The following is a 17,040-nucleotide window of genomic DNA, read 5'->3' on the forward strand; positions in this document are numbered from 1 at the left end:
CATAGTGCCTGGGTGCTCCTGAGAAGTGCAGGTACCTACTACCCTATAGTGCCTGGGTGCTCCTGAGAAGTGCAGGTACCTACTACCCTATAGTGCCTGGGTGCTCCTGAGAAGTGCAGGTACCTACTACCCTATAGTGCCTGGGTGCTCCTTAGAAGTGCAGGTACCTACTACCCTACTATGCTTGGGTGCTACTGAGAAGTTCAGGTACTCTCCCATTACTAGTATTGCATTTGTGCTAAGAAGTGCAGGCACTCTCCCTTAGAGCTGGTCGCATCACCACGACTATGGCAACGTCTTCGGGAGGTTATATTCTTAGGCAATGGTCTTGAAGCTGCCGCATCGCCAAGACTGTGGCAACTTCTTCAAGAGGCTTCATTCTTAGGCAATGGTCTTAGAGCTGTCACATCACCAAAACTATGGCAACTTCTTCAGGAGGTTACATTCTTAGGCAATGATCGTAGAGCTGTTGCATCACCAAGACTGCAGTAATTCTTCAGGAGGTTACATTCTTTGGCAATGGTCTTAGAGTTGCCGCATCACCATGACTGTGGCAACTTCGTCAGGAGGATACATTCTTAGGCAATGGTCTTATACCTACTGCATCACCAAGACTGCAGCAACTTCCTCCGGAGGTTACATTTTTAGGCAATGGTCTTAGAGCTGCCGCATCACCAAGACTGTGTCAACTTCGTCTGGAGGTTATATTCTTAGGCAATAGTGTTAGAGTTGGCCGCATCACCAGGACTGCGACAACTTCTTCCAAAGGCTACATTCGTAGGCAATGCTCTTAGAGCTCTGCATCACCAAGATTGTGGCATATCAGTAAGATGTTTTTTAAGCGAAAAGACCAAACCTATTCAAGAAGTTTCAGAAGTATGTGAATTAAGATTTGCACAGATTAACTTGAGTTTTAGAGCTGTTTCAATTTTTCTTCAACGCTTACTTAAGTAGTTGCAAATGTGTATTCAACAAATAGCAAAATGATTGCTGTGCTTTAGAAGCACCTCGGTTTGATTTTGAGGGAAAGTGAAGCACGTTATCAAAGATGCAACCTTTCCTCAAGTTTGATTTTGAAGGACTTGGAAATCAATTGTTAAAGCTATTCCATGTCGATGTTACCCCACTCTCACTTTAACCTTCAACCAGAAATTATGATGTTTTGGCGCCAAAAGAGAACGCTGAAGATGAGAAACAACAGAGATACCAGGTACTGAGCTGCCACAGCCTCATCGCTTTAATCGCATGTCCTCAGTTACAGAAACTGACGGATCAGCCATCCCTAGTAAATAAGGCAGCCCGAGTTTGAATCAGGTGAGTGTGACGTGTGACGTGGGACAGCACTCAGATTGGCCTCACTCTCTGTAATGTGGAAGAAAGGGCAGCTTTGGGCAGGCATGTTTCAGCTGCAGGGGGCTTTCCTGGCAGTACCAAAGGGTAGCCTGGCACATTTACCAATCAGCTTTATGTTACAAAGAGCACCACAATGTTACAATTCATTAAATATGTGTGATAAGTGCCAGAAAATGTGACAGCCTGGAGACGACATAAATCGACACCTCTACACCATTGCTCATTATAGTTTCAGAATAAAAAGTGGTGATGTTGAAGGAAGGACAATGCAAATAAAACCACATTTTGATTTCTGTTTTGTGAGAGTAGGAAAGAGGCCACTATAACTTTGCAAATATCTCTTAGTTTAAACCTAAGGCAGGACAATGAAGAACCACATGGGCCTCCCTCAGATACACTTCTAGCATCCATCCATGAGCTAGGAGGGGTTATGGAAGCGCCTGGTGTATGCATGGCCACACACATGTACTTCCACCCCAAAGGGTGGAGCGAATAACCAACCCTTGAAACGAAGGAGCTACATTCAAAGAGTCTATGTTAGGACAGAAGCAAGGATCAGAAGATGGCCTCTTGCAGTGACAGAGAGGAAGGCGCAGCTTCACACAAGCGATCCATGTACTCTAGCCATGAGGTAGACGGCTCAGAAGATCAAGACGGGAGTCAAGCAAGGTTAGGTCAACAATCCAATAATGAAATCATGTGAAGTGGAGCTGTTCGATTGTAGATACACATTATTCCATTAGTTCCCTCTTACTGCAGATCAGCTGAAAGGGTATTTAGATAAACCTAAAATCCAACTACTGAAGCAGATGTCTGCATGAACCTTTGCACTAAAAATCAGCATGACAGAGTGGAAGAGGCAGATGAGTCATAGGCAGAAGCGTAGTCTATCCCATACCCCGTGGACTGGACACTACTCTGGGACACACAGGTACAGGGTGGATGAAAGTGGCACATCTGTCTACATCTGTTTGATAAGCGTAAAACGAAGCCCAGGGTTTGGTTGCAGGCAGTAGACGTCATGTCTCTGAAGACGGCTTCAGAAAGCCTGAGTCAGTCAAAGTAACTAACCTGTTAATGCCAAACAGCGGAGACAAATGCTCGGATGCATGAGGTCGGATGGTTTTGGCACTGGATCTCAAAAGAAGCGGGGTGTCTGACAACTGCTTCGCAATGGGGCAGAAGATGGAACAAGCCGTGCACTGAGACACTGCAAGGCACACTTCTAAGATGGATCTTAAGATAGTTCATTTAACATCATTTGTTAGTGTAGACATATATATATACGCTGTCAGCCACATGCATTTCAACAAGGGCATATACAAGAATGTCTAACATTGATTGGAATGCATAGGATCCTTTGATATCAAATGTTTGCTCCTTAATCGCTAGAAATATTTGTACTGCTATTATTTTGCACATATTTATTCCAGGTATTCTCAGAATTTTTTAACATGTGTTTTCTAAAATTATGTAGCAATTTTTACATATATTTTCTATTATCTGATTTTTTGTGCATTTGTGATCTTAAATCAGATTGGGGGATTAAAGTTATACCTTAACCCCATGACTCGATTGATTTGTCTCATTTTAATTTGACAAACATCCTTAAGTTACATGTATTTGAAAAACTGATCTGGTTTCTGCATTTGAGCGGTTATTGTATTAATTTGTTGACATTGAAGATCAATGTCGCTAGTGCTTTGCATTCATGTTTACAAAGTATTTTTTCTATGTTCATCATATCAGCTGACAGTGTATCACATGGTACTCTGGGACCATACAAAGGTGTTTTACTCACCTGACAGGCGCTCATGTGATCAAGGCCATTGCGTTGGCTGAAACGCATTATGACGGCTTTGCACTGTTAATTTAATAAACAGGATATCCTGAACAGCAGAATACAGCGTATTCAAAAGTCCGTTTTCCTCTGCGTGGTGCCTGCATCTTGGAGCGTTAATATATATATATATATATATATATATATATATATATCACAGTTACACATCCTGGGCCCAGCAAAGAACAGCGACCCTTCGCCCTTCGGCACCCCCTTCCTGATACTGCTCCCCAAGATCCTTCTGTACATTTTCTGTTCTCTGCCACCTGGCATCAATCGGCAGAGTACATACCGACCTCTCTGAAAAGCCCAGCTTTAAAACACTAGGTCACTGTGATTTATGTGGAATTTTTTTCTACGCTTTGACAAAGCAGTTTTCTCTAACCAATACTTCTATCTCATTTCCAGCTTTTTCTGAACAGTTGAATAATTACTGTGCATGCACCACTGTGCTATTTAGAAAATACCCCATCTAATAAAGATGGCAATCTCTCAGTTTTCCAGAATCCTTCCAGAATAAGCTCCCAGGAGATCCTTGGGAAGATGAGGTCATGTGGAGCTTCGATCCCCTTTGGACTCAAAACTGGTAGTCTCAATTTTCATCTTCTTAATTCCCCTTTCAGTTACTTATTCCTATATTTCGATATTAAACTAGTACTAATGAGAACACCTTTGACTGGACAGTGAAAACAATTCCAAATAAAGAAAGTGTGCGCTGTATTACGCTGCATATTTGGCTTTGCTTGTCGCATAATTTAGTGAACCCTACAGTGTAAACTGGCCCTCCTCTGCAGCGTAATTGCAGTGGCGCTGACTGAGTCTCTGTTGACTGCTTGTTTCCACTGGGTGGTACTAATTTTCCCCAATCATTATGGCTACTTAGAGCTTCACTCCATGCTGGCACCGTGGAGCCCTTAATCCCACACTGCAAGGAAATCCACTTTTCTACCAATCAGCTGAGCTGTACAACTTACAGCAGTTTGAAACGAACGGTTTTGTTTTTTTAAAACATGTGTTATTGTCTTTTCTATATGTCAGTATACACGTGGGTCCAACATTACACCATATTGCTTTAGGCATATGCCTTGGTCATAGCTTACAGTCATTTTGGCTGCATAACTTCGGGGAAAAACAATGGAAGAGCAAGGGTATTGGGGGGAGGGGGGCGCATCCTGAACCCGTGGAGCTAACAATACTTAAACAATGTGAACATGCCCACTATGTTTGTGTGGATACTTGTAGTCACTGCTTGTGATAGGAGTTGTCACCCATTGAGTGTTTAAATGACCTCTCACACACCAACATGGTTGGTGTCATGCTTCATCATCGGGGTCTCAACCGGGCGGCCGAATGCCCCCCGGTTGTGCTACGATGAATCGCCATCATCTACAGGAACACCATCAGCATCACGACCAACGCCGAAGACACACTCACCGCCGCCGAACACCTACACTTCCAGATCCACACTGACCCCCAGACCACCCTCAGAGGAACACTCATCTACAGACCCCCGGGCCCACGGACACAATTCAGCTAAACCATCGCCAACTTCATCAGCCCGCACGCGCTAGCCTCACCAGAGTACATCCTCCTAGGGGACCTGACCTTCCACCTGGAGAAAAACAGCGACAACAACACCATCACCCTGCTCGACAACCTGGCCAACCTCGGACTCAAGCAACTGGTGGACACGCCCACCCACCTCGCTGGCAACACGCTCTCCCATCTTCTCCGCCAGCAACCACGTCTCCTTCAGCCACTCCACCGGACTACACTGGACCGACCACAGCTGCATCAACTTCATCTTCAAGAGGACCACATCCCACCACCACACGCTACAGATCCCCCGTAGATGCTGGAGCAAAGTCACCACAGACCAGCTGACCACATCGCTATGCCAGAACCCACCTGGCGACACCCCTGACACCAGCGACGCAGCACAATCGCAAAGAAATCATGCAGAACCCTTGAAAAAGCTTGGCGCCACAAACGGACATCAGAAAACATGACAGCCCTCAAGAACGCCACCCGCAAATACCACCAGATGATCCGCACCACCAAAAGGACATCGTTGAAAGAGCGGCTGGATAACAACACCCACAACAGCAAGGAACTCTTCAGCATCGTCAAAGACCTCTCCAACCCCTGCGCCAGCAACAACGACGTCACACCATCACAAGACCTCTGCAACTCCCTCGCCACGTTCTTCCACCGCAAAATCGCAGACATACACGACAGCTTCGGACCCCAGACTCCGCCCCCAGCCACCAAACCAACGACCCCCACCACCAGCCTCAGCGCATGGACCCCCAACAGCACTGAAGACACCACCCACGTCATGAACACCATCCACTCTGACTTCCCCTCCGACCCATGCCCTCATCATATCTTCAACAAAGCCGACACCATCATCGCACCCCACCTCCGGAACGTCATCAACAGCTCCTTCACCTCAGCCACCCTCCCTGAAAGATGGAAACACGCAGAGATCAACGCCCTTCTGAAGAAACCAACAGCTGAACCTAAAGACCTCAAGAACTTCCACCCCATCTCTCTTCTCCCCTTCCCGGCTAAAGTCATAGAGAAGACCGTCAATAAACAACTGACTGCATTCCTCGAAGCAAACAACTCGCCGACCCATCCCAGTCCGGATTTCGAGCCAACCACAGCACCGAGACGGCCCTCATCGCAGCCACCGATGACATCAGGACCCTGAGGACAATGGAGAGACAGCCGCTCTCATCCTCCTGGACCTTTCTGCAGCCTTTGACACCGTCTGCCACCGCACCCTAATAACCCGCCTCTACAACACTGGGATCCAAGGAAAGGCCCTGGACTGGATCACAACGTTCCTCTCCGACAGAACCCAGATAGTCCGCCTCCCTCCCTTCCGCTCCGGGGCCACCAAGATCATCTGCGGCGTACCCCAAGGCTCCTCACTCAGCCCAACCCTCTTCAATATCTACATGAGCCCCCTCACCACCATCGAACGCAAGCACAATATCAACAGCATCTCTTACACCGACGACAACCAACTGGTAATCTCCCTCACCAAAGACCCTCTCACCGCCAAAACCAACTTCCAGGACAGAATGAAAGATGTCGCAGAATGGATGAAGCACAGCCGTCTGAAGCTCAACTCGGACAAGGCGGAGGTCCTCATCCTCGGACAATCCCCATCCTCCTGGTGGCCAAAGATGCTGGGCACCGCACCGACACCCACGGACCACGCACGCAACCTGGGATTCATCCTGGACTCCTCCCTCACGATGACCAAGCAAGTCAACGCAGTCTCGTCTTCATGCTTCAACACCCTGCGGATGCTCCGAAAGATCTTCCGATGGATCCTGACCGGAACCAGAAAGACGGTCACCCAGGCCCTCGTCACCAGCCGACTGGACTACGGGAACGCCCTATTTTGCAGGTACCACAGCCAAACTTCAGAAACCCCTTCAGCGCATACAGAACATCTCCGCATGACTCATCCTCGACATCCCTCGCCACAGCCACATATCCGCCCACCTGAGACACCTGCACTGGCTCCCCGTCATCAAGAGGATCATGTTCAGGCTGCTCACCCACACACACAAAGCGCTCCACAACATGGGCCCCGAATACCTCAACAACCGCCTCTTGTTCTACACCACCACCCGCCAGCTCCGCTCCACCAGCCTTGCTCTCGCCACCGTCCCACAGATTCGCAGAACCACCACCGGAGGAAGATCGTTCTCCTACCTGGCAGCCAAGACATGGAACTCCCTCCCCGCACACCTACGACTGACCCAGGACCATCTCACCTTCAGGAAACACCTCAAGACCTGGTTATTCGAGCACTAGCGTCCCCCCCTTCAGCGCCTTGAGACCCCCACGGGTGAGTAGCGCCCTCTACAAATGTATTGATTGATTGATTGATGCCTGATTACAGAGGAGCGGTGTTGGTGCATTTGTGTGATGTGAAGTTATAACATTAAAAATATCTCTGAGAATCCTTGCCTGAATTTTATTAATGGCGGCTCAGGATATATGATAAAATCTACGTGGTGCAAGTGGTAAGGATCAATTACCTGTCAGTTGGCTATGTGTGTAGGTCTACATGTTTCAGCCCCTTATGCGTGGTTAAATGGGGCTTTCTTCAGGACCGAAAGGTGATAAGTGAGTGGTGAAAATAATTAAAGTCACGTGATGGAACCAGTGTGGTACCTACACACACGCTAAGGTGTGTGGTAGAAAAAGGAATTAAAAACGAGTGTCGGCGTACTTACTGACACTCCGTGAAGACACAAAAATTCAATGTCAGAGGTATCGTTTCTTTGATCGGGGCTCGGGGGGAGAGGCTCGACTGTCTCCGATTTGGGTCTCAGGAGTCCTCTGCCGATTCACCTGTGTCTAGTCCCCACGGTCCCGGCTGGTGCTGCATAACTTCACCATGAAATGAGTGTCATTTAACGTACAATGCTTCTAATGTTCCCATTCTAGACAGGTGCCGTCTATTCTCCCCACCCTAACTTTCTCCAACTATCCCCCACCCCCCTGCGCTGCTGTCAACTGGGGTATTGTACTACCTTCCTCTGAGTTTGACTATGAACGGATATCTGGAGCATCGGTGGTGCTTACGACTGCCCAGCCCTTCATGTGTGTCTTAGTCATTGGGCACTTCTCTCTCTGGACGCTCGTCCAATCCCTCATCCGGATCCTGGTTCCCGGGGCTCCCGTGCCGAGATGGTTCTATGGGGTTATTGGGTCAGATCCCTGGCCAACATTTTTCAAGTCCTCCACCAGCGCCTTCCAGGCTTGCGCCATCTCAGCTCTACCTATACCCCTTTCGCATCCTAAACAGTATCCTACCTTCACAGCTTGCCCCTTTCACCAGCTCTCGTTTCCATCTATGGATACTGGGGCCAGCTGGTGCTTTCCATTTTTCTGGTTATTTCTCGCTTCGCCAGTATGAAGGCTAGGTCTTGCAATCTAGCAGTAACCTTAGTCTTAGCTGAGTGCGGAAACCCATTTAGTAAAACATGTTCTGGCGTGCACGGCACTATCCGCCCTATTACTCTGGTCGTTTCCCTTATCACTTCCTGCCAGTAATTCGCTAAGAGGGGACAGCTCCATATCATATGTATGAAATTAATTCCCTTTTCTCTGCTTCTCGGGAATTCTGCATCCTCCCTGTGGAAGAAGCGATTGACATTGCAAGAGACTTTAGTGGCCCTTTGTAGTATGTTTTCCAAAGCTTTGATTTGAAATGAACATGTTGATCATTATCTTTAAAATATATATAAAACATTGTCCGCTTACCACAGCCACCATTTCCGCTGCGTTGCCGCTGGAACACCGGATGATTGGCACAGCCCCTATCCAAACAAAACCAAGGTGATATTCATTGCTGTTTATGTCTCCCATCTAGTGCTGTTCTACGTCTGTTAAGGATGGTCACACTCATTCAACAAAGCAATGACACAGTACACATTAAAAAACATGATGCAATACATTGATTGGTTTTCCAAAATGTATTCACAGGTTCAGCATATCTGGGATACTGGTTGTGCAGATGGGTGGGGGGATGTAGTTAATCTGGTTGTTCCCAAACTGGTGGACAGGAGGTTTGCTCATAGTTAATAGTGTCACAAAAATGATCTGGCCTGGCATTTCAGTTAGGACTGCTGCTGACCAGGACAAGTCTGGCTTGCATACAGTTGTTGTCTACAGTAGGGTACAAAAAGATGGACTGGAACGCAGCCAGAGTAATTGCCAGTGGCTGAGATTAATGCACGCATTTCGCCATCACGTTTGTGTTTTTCTGGTTTTATATTGTATTCGCTCCCTTGAGAACATGTCATTACAAGACCTTAAACCACGCTCAGATGAAACCACAGAGAGGGAGCAGTGAGACCTGATCTACAGCACAGAACGCGATTTGACAAAATCACCTCCCACATCTGTGCAAACTCTGATAGTCTCTGCTTGGCGAGTCTTTGTGTTTTCCCCGAATAGGCTCTGAGAAGATGCTTGTTTCCTGCTGCCTGCACTTTCTGTTTGTGTCTTGTTTTCCTTTTTGACTCTTCCACGCATGCACTGTGATTTCCTTGTGCTAATGTAGATCACTGCTTCGGCATAGGCCTTCGTTGCTTTCGGCACTCCGGCCTATAGTTATCCTTCGTTTCTTTCAGTATATCCCCTTGTGGCCCCACTACAGGCTCACTCTCATCTTCCTTTACGTAAAAAGAAGATAAGGAACATGCAAGAGGCGAGACTATAGGCCTTTGTTTCTTTCGGCACACCTGCCTATGCTTATCTTTCATCTCTTCCAGTATATCCACTTTGTGGCCCCAATGTAAGATCATCCTCACCTTCCTTTACGTAAAAGGAAGATAAGGAACAGACAAGAGGTGAGACAATAAGCCTTCGTTACTTTCGGCACTCCTGCCTATGGCTATCCTTCGTCTCTTCCAGTATGTCCCCTTTGCGGCTCCATTATAAGCTCGCCCTTATCTTTCTTTAAAAAGAAGATAGGGAACATGCAAGAGGGCCTGTATGACTTTCGGCACTCCTGACTATGGTTATCCTTCTTATCTGCCAGTATAGCTCCTTTGTGGCTCTACTGTATGATCATCTTCATCTTCCTTTTTCCTTTAAGTAAAAAGAAGGTAAGTAGCAGACAAGAGGTGAGACAAGCTATTGAAAGGCTGCAGTTGCAGGGAAGGAAAATGCTACTTACCAGAATGCATCTGTTCTTGGCATGTAGAGCTGCAGATTACTACACTTAGCATTAGATCGCCACCTGGTGTTGGGCTCGGATGATTGCATGTTGTTGTCGTCTTGGAAGAAGTCTTTTGTAGTCACGAGATAGGTGACTCCTCCTGTAGACGATAGTGCACATGGGCATCAGCTCCATCCTTAGATTGTTTTTCGCCATGATGGGAAATGATGGAGTTAGTACAAGTAAAGAGAAAAGGATGTCCATGCGTGTGCATCCAAGTAAGATAAAACTGGAACAGATCCAGGTCCCGGGGAGGCGGGAGGGCGTGTAGTAATCTGCAGCTCTACATGCCAAAAACAGATGCATACTGGTAAGTAGGATTTTCCGTTCGAGGCATATGAGCTGCAGATACTACACTTAGCATTGATTGCGCAGCAGTGTCTCCCCTAGCGGTGGTCACCTGTATCTGTTGCAGTAGTTTGAAAGAGAGTTTTAAGGACAGCTTGGCCTACTGCAGCTTGCTGCTTGGCTTGTACATCAACACAGTAGTGTTTAGTGAAGGTGTGTGTTGTAGACCATGTTGCTGCCTTGCATATATCCTCTATGGGAATGTTCCCTAAGAAAGCCATAGAGGCTCCTAGTTTGTGTGTGGAGTGTGCTCTAGGAGGAACTGTTAATGTACGTTTTGTTTTTTGATAGCATATTTGTATACATTTTACAATCCACCTTGCAAGTCCATCCTTAGAGATGGGGTTGCCTTTATGAGGAGGAGAGGAAGACACAAACAATTGCTTAGTTTTTCGAAAAGATTTAGTTCTATCTATATAGTCGAGAAGAGCTCTTTTAATATCTAGTGTGTGTAAAGCTTTTTCTGCTACAGAGTCAGGGTTTTGGAAAAACACAGGTAACTCTACAGATTGGTTTAAATGAAAAGGAGTAATGACTTTTGGAAGGAATTTAGGATGAGTTCTTAGAACCACTTTGTTACGATGTCGTTGTAAAAATGGTTCTTGTATTGTGAAAGCTTGTATCTCACTTACTCTTCTAAGAGAGGTAATAGCAATAAGGAAAGCTGTTTTCCACGTGAGGAATTGCAGTTCACATTTGTGTAGAGGTTCAAAAGGGGGTTCCATGAGCCTTGTAAGAACTACGTTGCGGTTCCACACTTGAGAAGGTATAGATTTGACAGTATCTGTATCCGTCTTCATCTTTTAAAGTGCTGTGTCTACCTCTGGTCCAAACAGTTGATTTTGATTAAATGGTTGATTTAAAATGGTAGTTTGCACTTCCTGTTTAAATCCTGAAATGCATAGCCATGCATGTCTTCTAAGTAGGACACTAGTATTTAAAGCTCTAGGTGCAGCGTCTGCCACATCTAGTGCGCACTTGATCGAGGCATTAGAAATTAGCTTGCCTTCTTGTATAAGGTCATTTGCCTGCTCCTTATATTGGTCAGGTAGATGTTTAGTAGTTTCTCTAATTAATCGTAATGATCCCTATCATGATTTGAAAGGCGGGCTTATATGTTGGTAGCTTGCACAGCTATTCTTTTGCCTGAAGCATCTATTACTTTGGATTCTTTGTCAGGTGGGGGTACCTCACCTGACGTTTGTGAGTTTGCTCTCTTCCTAGCATTTGACACAACTAGTGAATCTAATGGTATTTGTCCTTTAATGTAGGCTGGATCTGCAGGTGCAGGCCTATATTTTTTTCAATTCTAGGGTTCAGGATCCTAGTACGTACAGGGTCTTTAAATATCTCTGGAGCATGCTTGATGGCCCCTTTAATCAGGGAAAGAATTTGAACAGACCTTTGCGATTGTTCAAATGTGTCTAACAGAAAATCTTCCTCTTCCTCATCAGAATGCATAGTGACTCCATGGTAAATGGCAGCTCTGTTCAGCAGGTGACCAAAACCAATGTTATCTTCTGGGGGAGAAGGTTTTGATGGATATGACTGTGGGTCAGGGATATCTGGCACATCCTGTGGGTTTGGGTACTCCTAGTCTGTATCATCTACAGGGTATGGGAAAGGCTCATCTGGGTCCATCACTCTCCCTAAACTACACTCATCATCATTTAGAGGTGAGTGTGAAGACAGAAGAGGAGAATGTGGAGGAGAAATCTGTGGTGAATTGTTAAGAGGAACAGCGGATGAAGGAGAAGGAAGTATAGGAGAAGAAGGGTGCATAGGAGATGTGGCAGAGTCCTTCTTCTTGGCAGGTACTACAGGTGTGGATGTTGTATCTGCCTTCCTCTTCTTGTGTGGTGTAGTGGATACATGACCTGTCTTTGGGTCAATGTAGATCTTCTTTTGCAGAGGATCTGGTTGGAAAAGGTCTTCCCCTTGTGGAACCTTTGTCGGCGCCGATTTTTTCGGTTCCGGACGAGGTTGCTGTCTGTCTTTAGCCTTAAGAGGTGTTACAATGTCCTTTGGCATAGTTTTCGGCACCAAAGGTGTTGTTTTCGGTATTGTAGGCTGTTTCAAGGGCTTGGGCGCATCGGAATCAGGCCATGTCGGTTTCCGTACCGAAGACGAAGTCTTCGAAGTGGAAGCAGGTCTCGTCGACTTCGAGGCGTCGGACGCTGGCTTCATACCTTTGTCTTTAGAAGTCGACGGTTTCGGAGCCGAGACTTCTTTCGGTTTCGGTGCCAAGGGAGCTTGTGGGATCGGCACGTGCGGCTTGCTCGGTACGGAGCTACCAGAAGGCTTAATTACTTTCTTCGGAGCCGGGCTCGATATGGGGCTTACGAAGTGGTTTTTTGGTCGCGACTGGGCCCCGGAGGCGGGGATGTACCATGTTACAACGCATACCATTACAACTACCTACCATTACAATGCTACCATTACAACGCATACCATTACAACGCATAGCGCTTAGAGGTGCTGGATAGTGGTAAGTATAATTTACTATTCCAACTCCAGTCCCCGTGGACACTAGGGAAGGTGTTGGATAGTAAATTAAACTTATTCCCTATCCTAGAGCGCCCCCCAGCGCAATGCGTTGTAATGGTATGCGTTGTAAAAGTTGCGTTGTAATAGTAGGTAGTTGTAAAAGTTGCGTTGTAACAGGTGTATACCGGTTGTCCCCTGTCCCCCCTGTTATTCAATCTCTACATAGAACCCCTAGCTCAGACCATTTCATCCCATTTAAATCATCAAGCTATGAGTGCAAATTGGCACTCTATGCTGATGATGTTATAGTTTACACCAGTGACCCAGAATATAAATGTTGTAGTTTACACCAGTGACCCAGAATATAAATGTTGACATTTGCCTTCGTTCTGGGTGCTGTGTGTGGTGCAGGGGCAGAAATACTCAAGCTCTGACCCGATGGTATGGAGTCATCTGCCTCAAACTATTTGGAGATCATCGGAATCTTCTTCGGGAATGAGCGGAACCTCCTCGTCGAATATATCTACAGGTTTCGGAGCTGATCTCTGCATGTCGTGTCGACGGGCCCTCCGATCCTGGATGGTTTTCTTGGATCGAAAGAACGTGCAGGCTGTACAGCTGGATTTGTCGTGTTCTGGTGATAAGCACAGGTTGCAGACTTCGTGGTGGTCACTGTGTGGAAACTTTACTCCACACTCGGGGCATCTCTTGAATGGCGTCCTTTCCAAGAGGTGTAGGCCTCATGGCGTGGATAGGCCCAACGGCCCGCATTGACGACCGGAATCGAGCTGATGGAGTCGAAAACGATGTTAGTCGATATTGATGGTAGTTCGGTAAAGTTTTAATATGTTTTTTGCGCTTCGAAGTGCTTGAAAAGTCTATTTCTAGCCAGAGCGGAAAAAGTTCATCCAAACCCAGTTCCAGAACAATCTAAGGATGGAGCCGATGCCCATGCGCACTATCCTCCAAGGGAGGAGTCACCTATCTCGTGACTACAAAAGACTTCTTCCAAGACAACAACAACATGCAATCATCTGCGCCAAACACCAGATGGCGATCTAATGGCAAGTGTAGTATCAGCAGCTCATGTGCCTCGAACAAGATGTTTCTAGACTGGCAGAGTTCCAACTTCATCAATCAGACCCTCTCGCCATTGAAAAGAGGGAGTTAAAGGGTAAAACCTCTGCTCTCAAACAAGCTCTGGTGTCTCATGAAAGGGGAACCCTAGATCTACCATTGACAGATTATTTGACAAGTCGGGGGTGCCACATATTACGGTCTTCTAGAACAAATGAGAGATTTCCTGAATTCATCCCCTACACTACTTTGCACAGACAGATCCAAAGTAGTTGGAGCAAGACTTTCTTGGTTATTCAACATTTCTCAATCCCACCTCCCAGGGAAGTATTACTTTGTAACTCATTTACAAAAAAAGTTACCTAGCTTTGGAAACAATATTTCTAGTGGATCCATAAACGTCAGCATCTTCCTCACTACCCTTCCCCCTCTACTGATGATTTAGTGCTGTAAATAGTAAGAATACAAGATAAGCAAAATGTTATGTGCTGTTAATTTTACTCGCTCAGTTCCTCTCAGCACATTTCAATAGAGTGCAGAAAAAGTACCAGGAACGGAAGTCAGGAAGCTGGTTTGTGCCTAATATACTCCAATTCCAATGTTGTTAGACCTGGTGGGCAGTCATGGCTGAGCTGGTAGCACTGGAGTGATATTGCAAGGGGAAAAGTTTATGCACCAGTCTGGTACCGGAAACAATATTCATAAATTGAGGAATATCTGGAAAGATTATGTTGTCATCAGAAATATTGTTAAAAAGGTCAATAACCTTTTCTTTTACTCGAACAGATCCAACTTTGGTTTCTTTAGAAGCAATTTGTTTGAGAGAGCTTTAACATGCTATTTCTTATGCAGTGGCATGTTTGTTGAAAGGGCTACCGTTTTGACAGGCTCTAATGCAATGTTTGATTGCAATGAGAAAAACAGACAAAAAGAACAATCTTGAAGTCATTTTTAACGCTCTCAGGATCCTAGGATCATGGCAAGCTGCCGTTTCAACCAAAGAAACTGTACATTGAGCCCTGCTGCCAGGCCATTATCTTAGGTGTGTCCACCCTGGAGAGGACAAGGCCTTGGGCTACACTGGTGAGAGAGAGGTAAATCACCTCAAGCCTACTCAAAATAATACTTTGTCGCACTGATTGTAAACTGTGTGCCACAAAAACATAGTCAAAGAGACAGACCTTGGGATACAGATAAATCTTTTGAAATTCAAACCCTATCGTGCAGGATGCTACGCACAGTGCTTTTATTGGAGATGAGCCAGGACTCCTTGTAGGTCAGCCCATGGGGTGCAGTGCCTGGATCCGGCATGTTCACCGGCCGCTGTGGTGACGGCATCTGTGTGTATTATTAATTAAACAACTTTGGTTATGTGCTGACATATGACATCACAGCCACTTCCAAGCATGTTCCTGATGGAACAAGTCCAGTATCAGTAGACTGCTGCCGGAGAAGGCTCCCGGGGATCCTGATGAAGATTTCAGCAGTCAATACGAGTTTTCAAAAGAAGGATCAAAGACATGTAGGACGGGTCAGTATGAGTTGGGTTGTGGGTCCTCTTATGTGCTGGCATGACGCATCACAGCCACTTCCGACATGTTCCAGATAAAACAGGTCCAGCATTAGTAGACTGCTGCCGGAGAATGCTCCCCGGGGAACCCGAAGATCTCATCAGTCAATAAGAGTTTCTAGGAGAAGGATCAAAGACATGCAGGACGGGTCCGTATGAGTTGGGTTGGTGAGTCAGGGGATCAGGCTGGACAGACAGAGTCTGAACCATACTATTTGGAGATCATCGGAATCTTCTTCGGGAATGAGCGGAACCTCCTCGTCGAAGATATCCACCGGTTCCGGAGCTGATCTCTGCATGTCGTGTCGACGGGCCCTCCGATCCTGGATGGTTTCTTAGATCGAAAGAACGCGCAGGCTGTACAGCTGGATTTGTCGTGTTCTGGCGATAAGCACAGGTTGCAGACTTCGTGGTAATCACTGTGTGGAAACTTTGCTCCACACTCGGGGCATCTCTTGAATGGCGTCCTTTCCATGAGGTGTAGGCCTCACGGCGTGGATAGGCCCAACGGCCCGCATCGACGACCGGAATCGAGCTGATGGAGTCGAAAACGATGTTAGTCGATATTGATGGTAGTTCGGTAAAGTTTTAATACGTTTTTTGCGCTTCGAAATGCTTGAAAAGTCTATTTCTAGCCGGAGCGGAAAAAGTTCATCCGAACCCAGTGGCAGAAAAAAACAATCTACGGATGGAGCCAATGCCCAAGCGCACTATCCTCCAAGGGAGGAGTCAACTATCTCGTGACTACAAAAGACTTCTTCCAAGACGACGACAACATGCAATCATCCGAGCCAAACACCAGATGGCGATCTAATGCTAAGTGTAGACTTAACGCAGGAATTGGAAAAAGTTCTCCCAGAAGGTATTCGAATGTATGCTAATGCAGGATAAGCCCTGCTTAGTAATACTTTTAAGGATGCGCGGATGGAGTATGAAGAATGGATATCTAAGGCATTAGACAAGGTGGCTCCATGGACCCTAAAAGCCCCAGTACGTAAGACTAGGCTTGCCCCTAGGTATAACGATGAATTGAGTGCTGCTAAAGCCAGATGCAAAAGATTGGAGCGCCTGTGGCGCAAAGATTATGACATGGCTCGGAAAGAGTCATATAGGAACAGTCTGAAGGAGTACCATGGGGGGATTAATAAGGCTAAGAGAGAATTTATCCAAGAGAGGATCGATGCTTCTGAAAACTCCTCCAAAGAGCTCTTTCTAATTTATAAGGAGCTCACGGTGCTTACAAGGATAGAGACTAAAGATCTCTATTCCATTGAGATATGCGAATCTATCGCAGATCATTTTGTAAGTAAAGTGGAACAGATTTATATGTCCTTTCAGCAGGGTCCAGCCAAAGCAAACTTTGTGCGGGATACCTGCCATGCGCCCCTTAAGAAAGCCTATCTTAAGGAATTCATGGTGCCACCAAGGGAGGAACTGATAAACTTAATTATGAGTATCCCAGTCAGGATCCCCTATGGACGTGGTTCAGCCTAAAATTCTTAGGGATCAGGTTCATCTCCTGTGGAACTACATAGGCAATTTGGCTACCCTTTCTTTTCAAGAAAGACATGTGCCTGAGGAATGGAAACTGGCACAGGTAGTGCCAAT

The 17,040-nt window shown here is 46.3% G+C and overlaps 1 protein-coding gene across 1 annotated transcript in view; it reads right to left on the bottom strand.

Moving 5' to 3' along the window:
- Window positions 1-17,040, bottom strand: part of SCFD1 (sec1 family domain containing 1) — a 709,689-nt gene that overhangs the window by 579,584 nt on the left and 113,065 nt on the right. Inside the window, exon 8 of the mRNA XM_086936984.1 lies at window positions 8,489-8,544. Within this exon, the coding sequence (XP_086793110.1) occupies window positions 8,489-8,544 (56 nt within the window). The remainder of the gene's footprint in view (window positions 1-8,488; window positions 8,545-17,040) is intronic.

The sequence above is a fragment of the Lissotriton vulgaris genome, chromosome 9 (assembly GCF_964263255.1).
Source record: "Lissotriton vulgaris chromosome 9, aLisVul1.2, whole genome shotgun sequence".
NCBI classification, from domain to species: Eukaryota; Metazoa; Chordata; class Amphibia; order Caudata; family Salamandridae; genus Lissotriton; species Lissotriton vulgaris.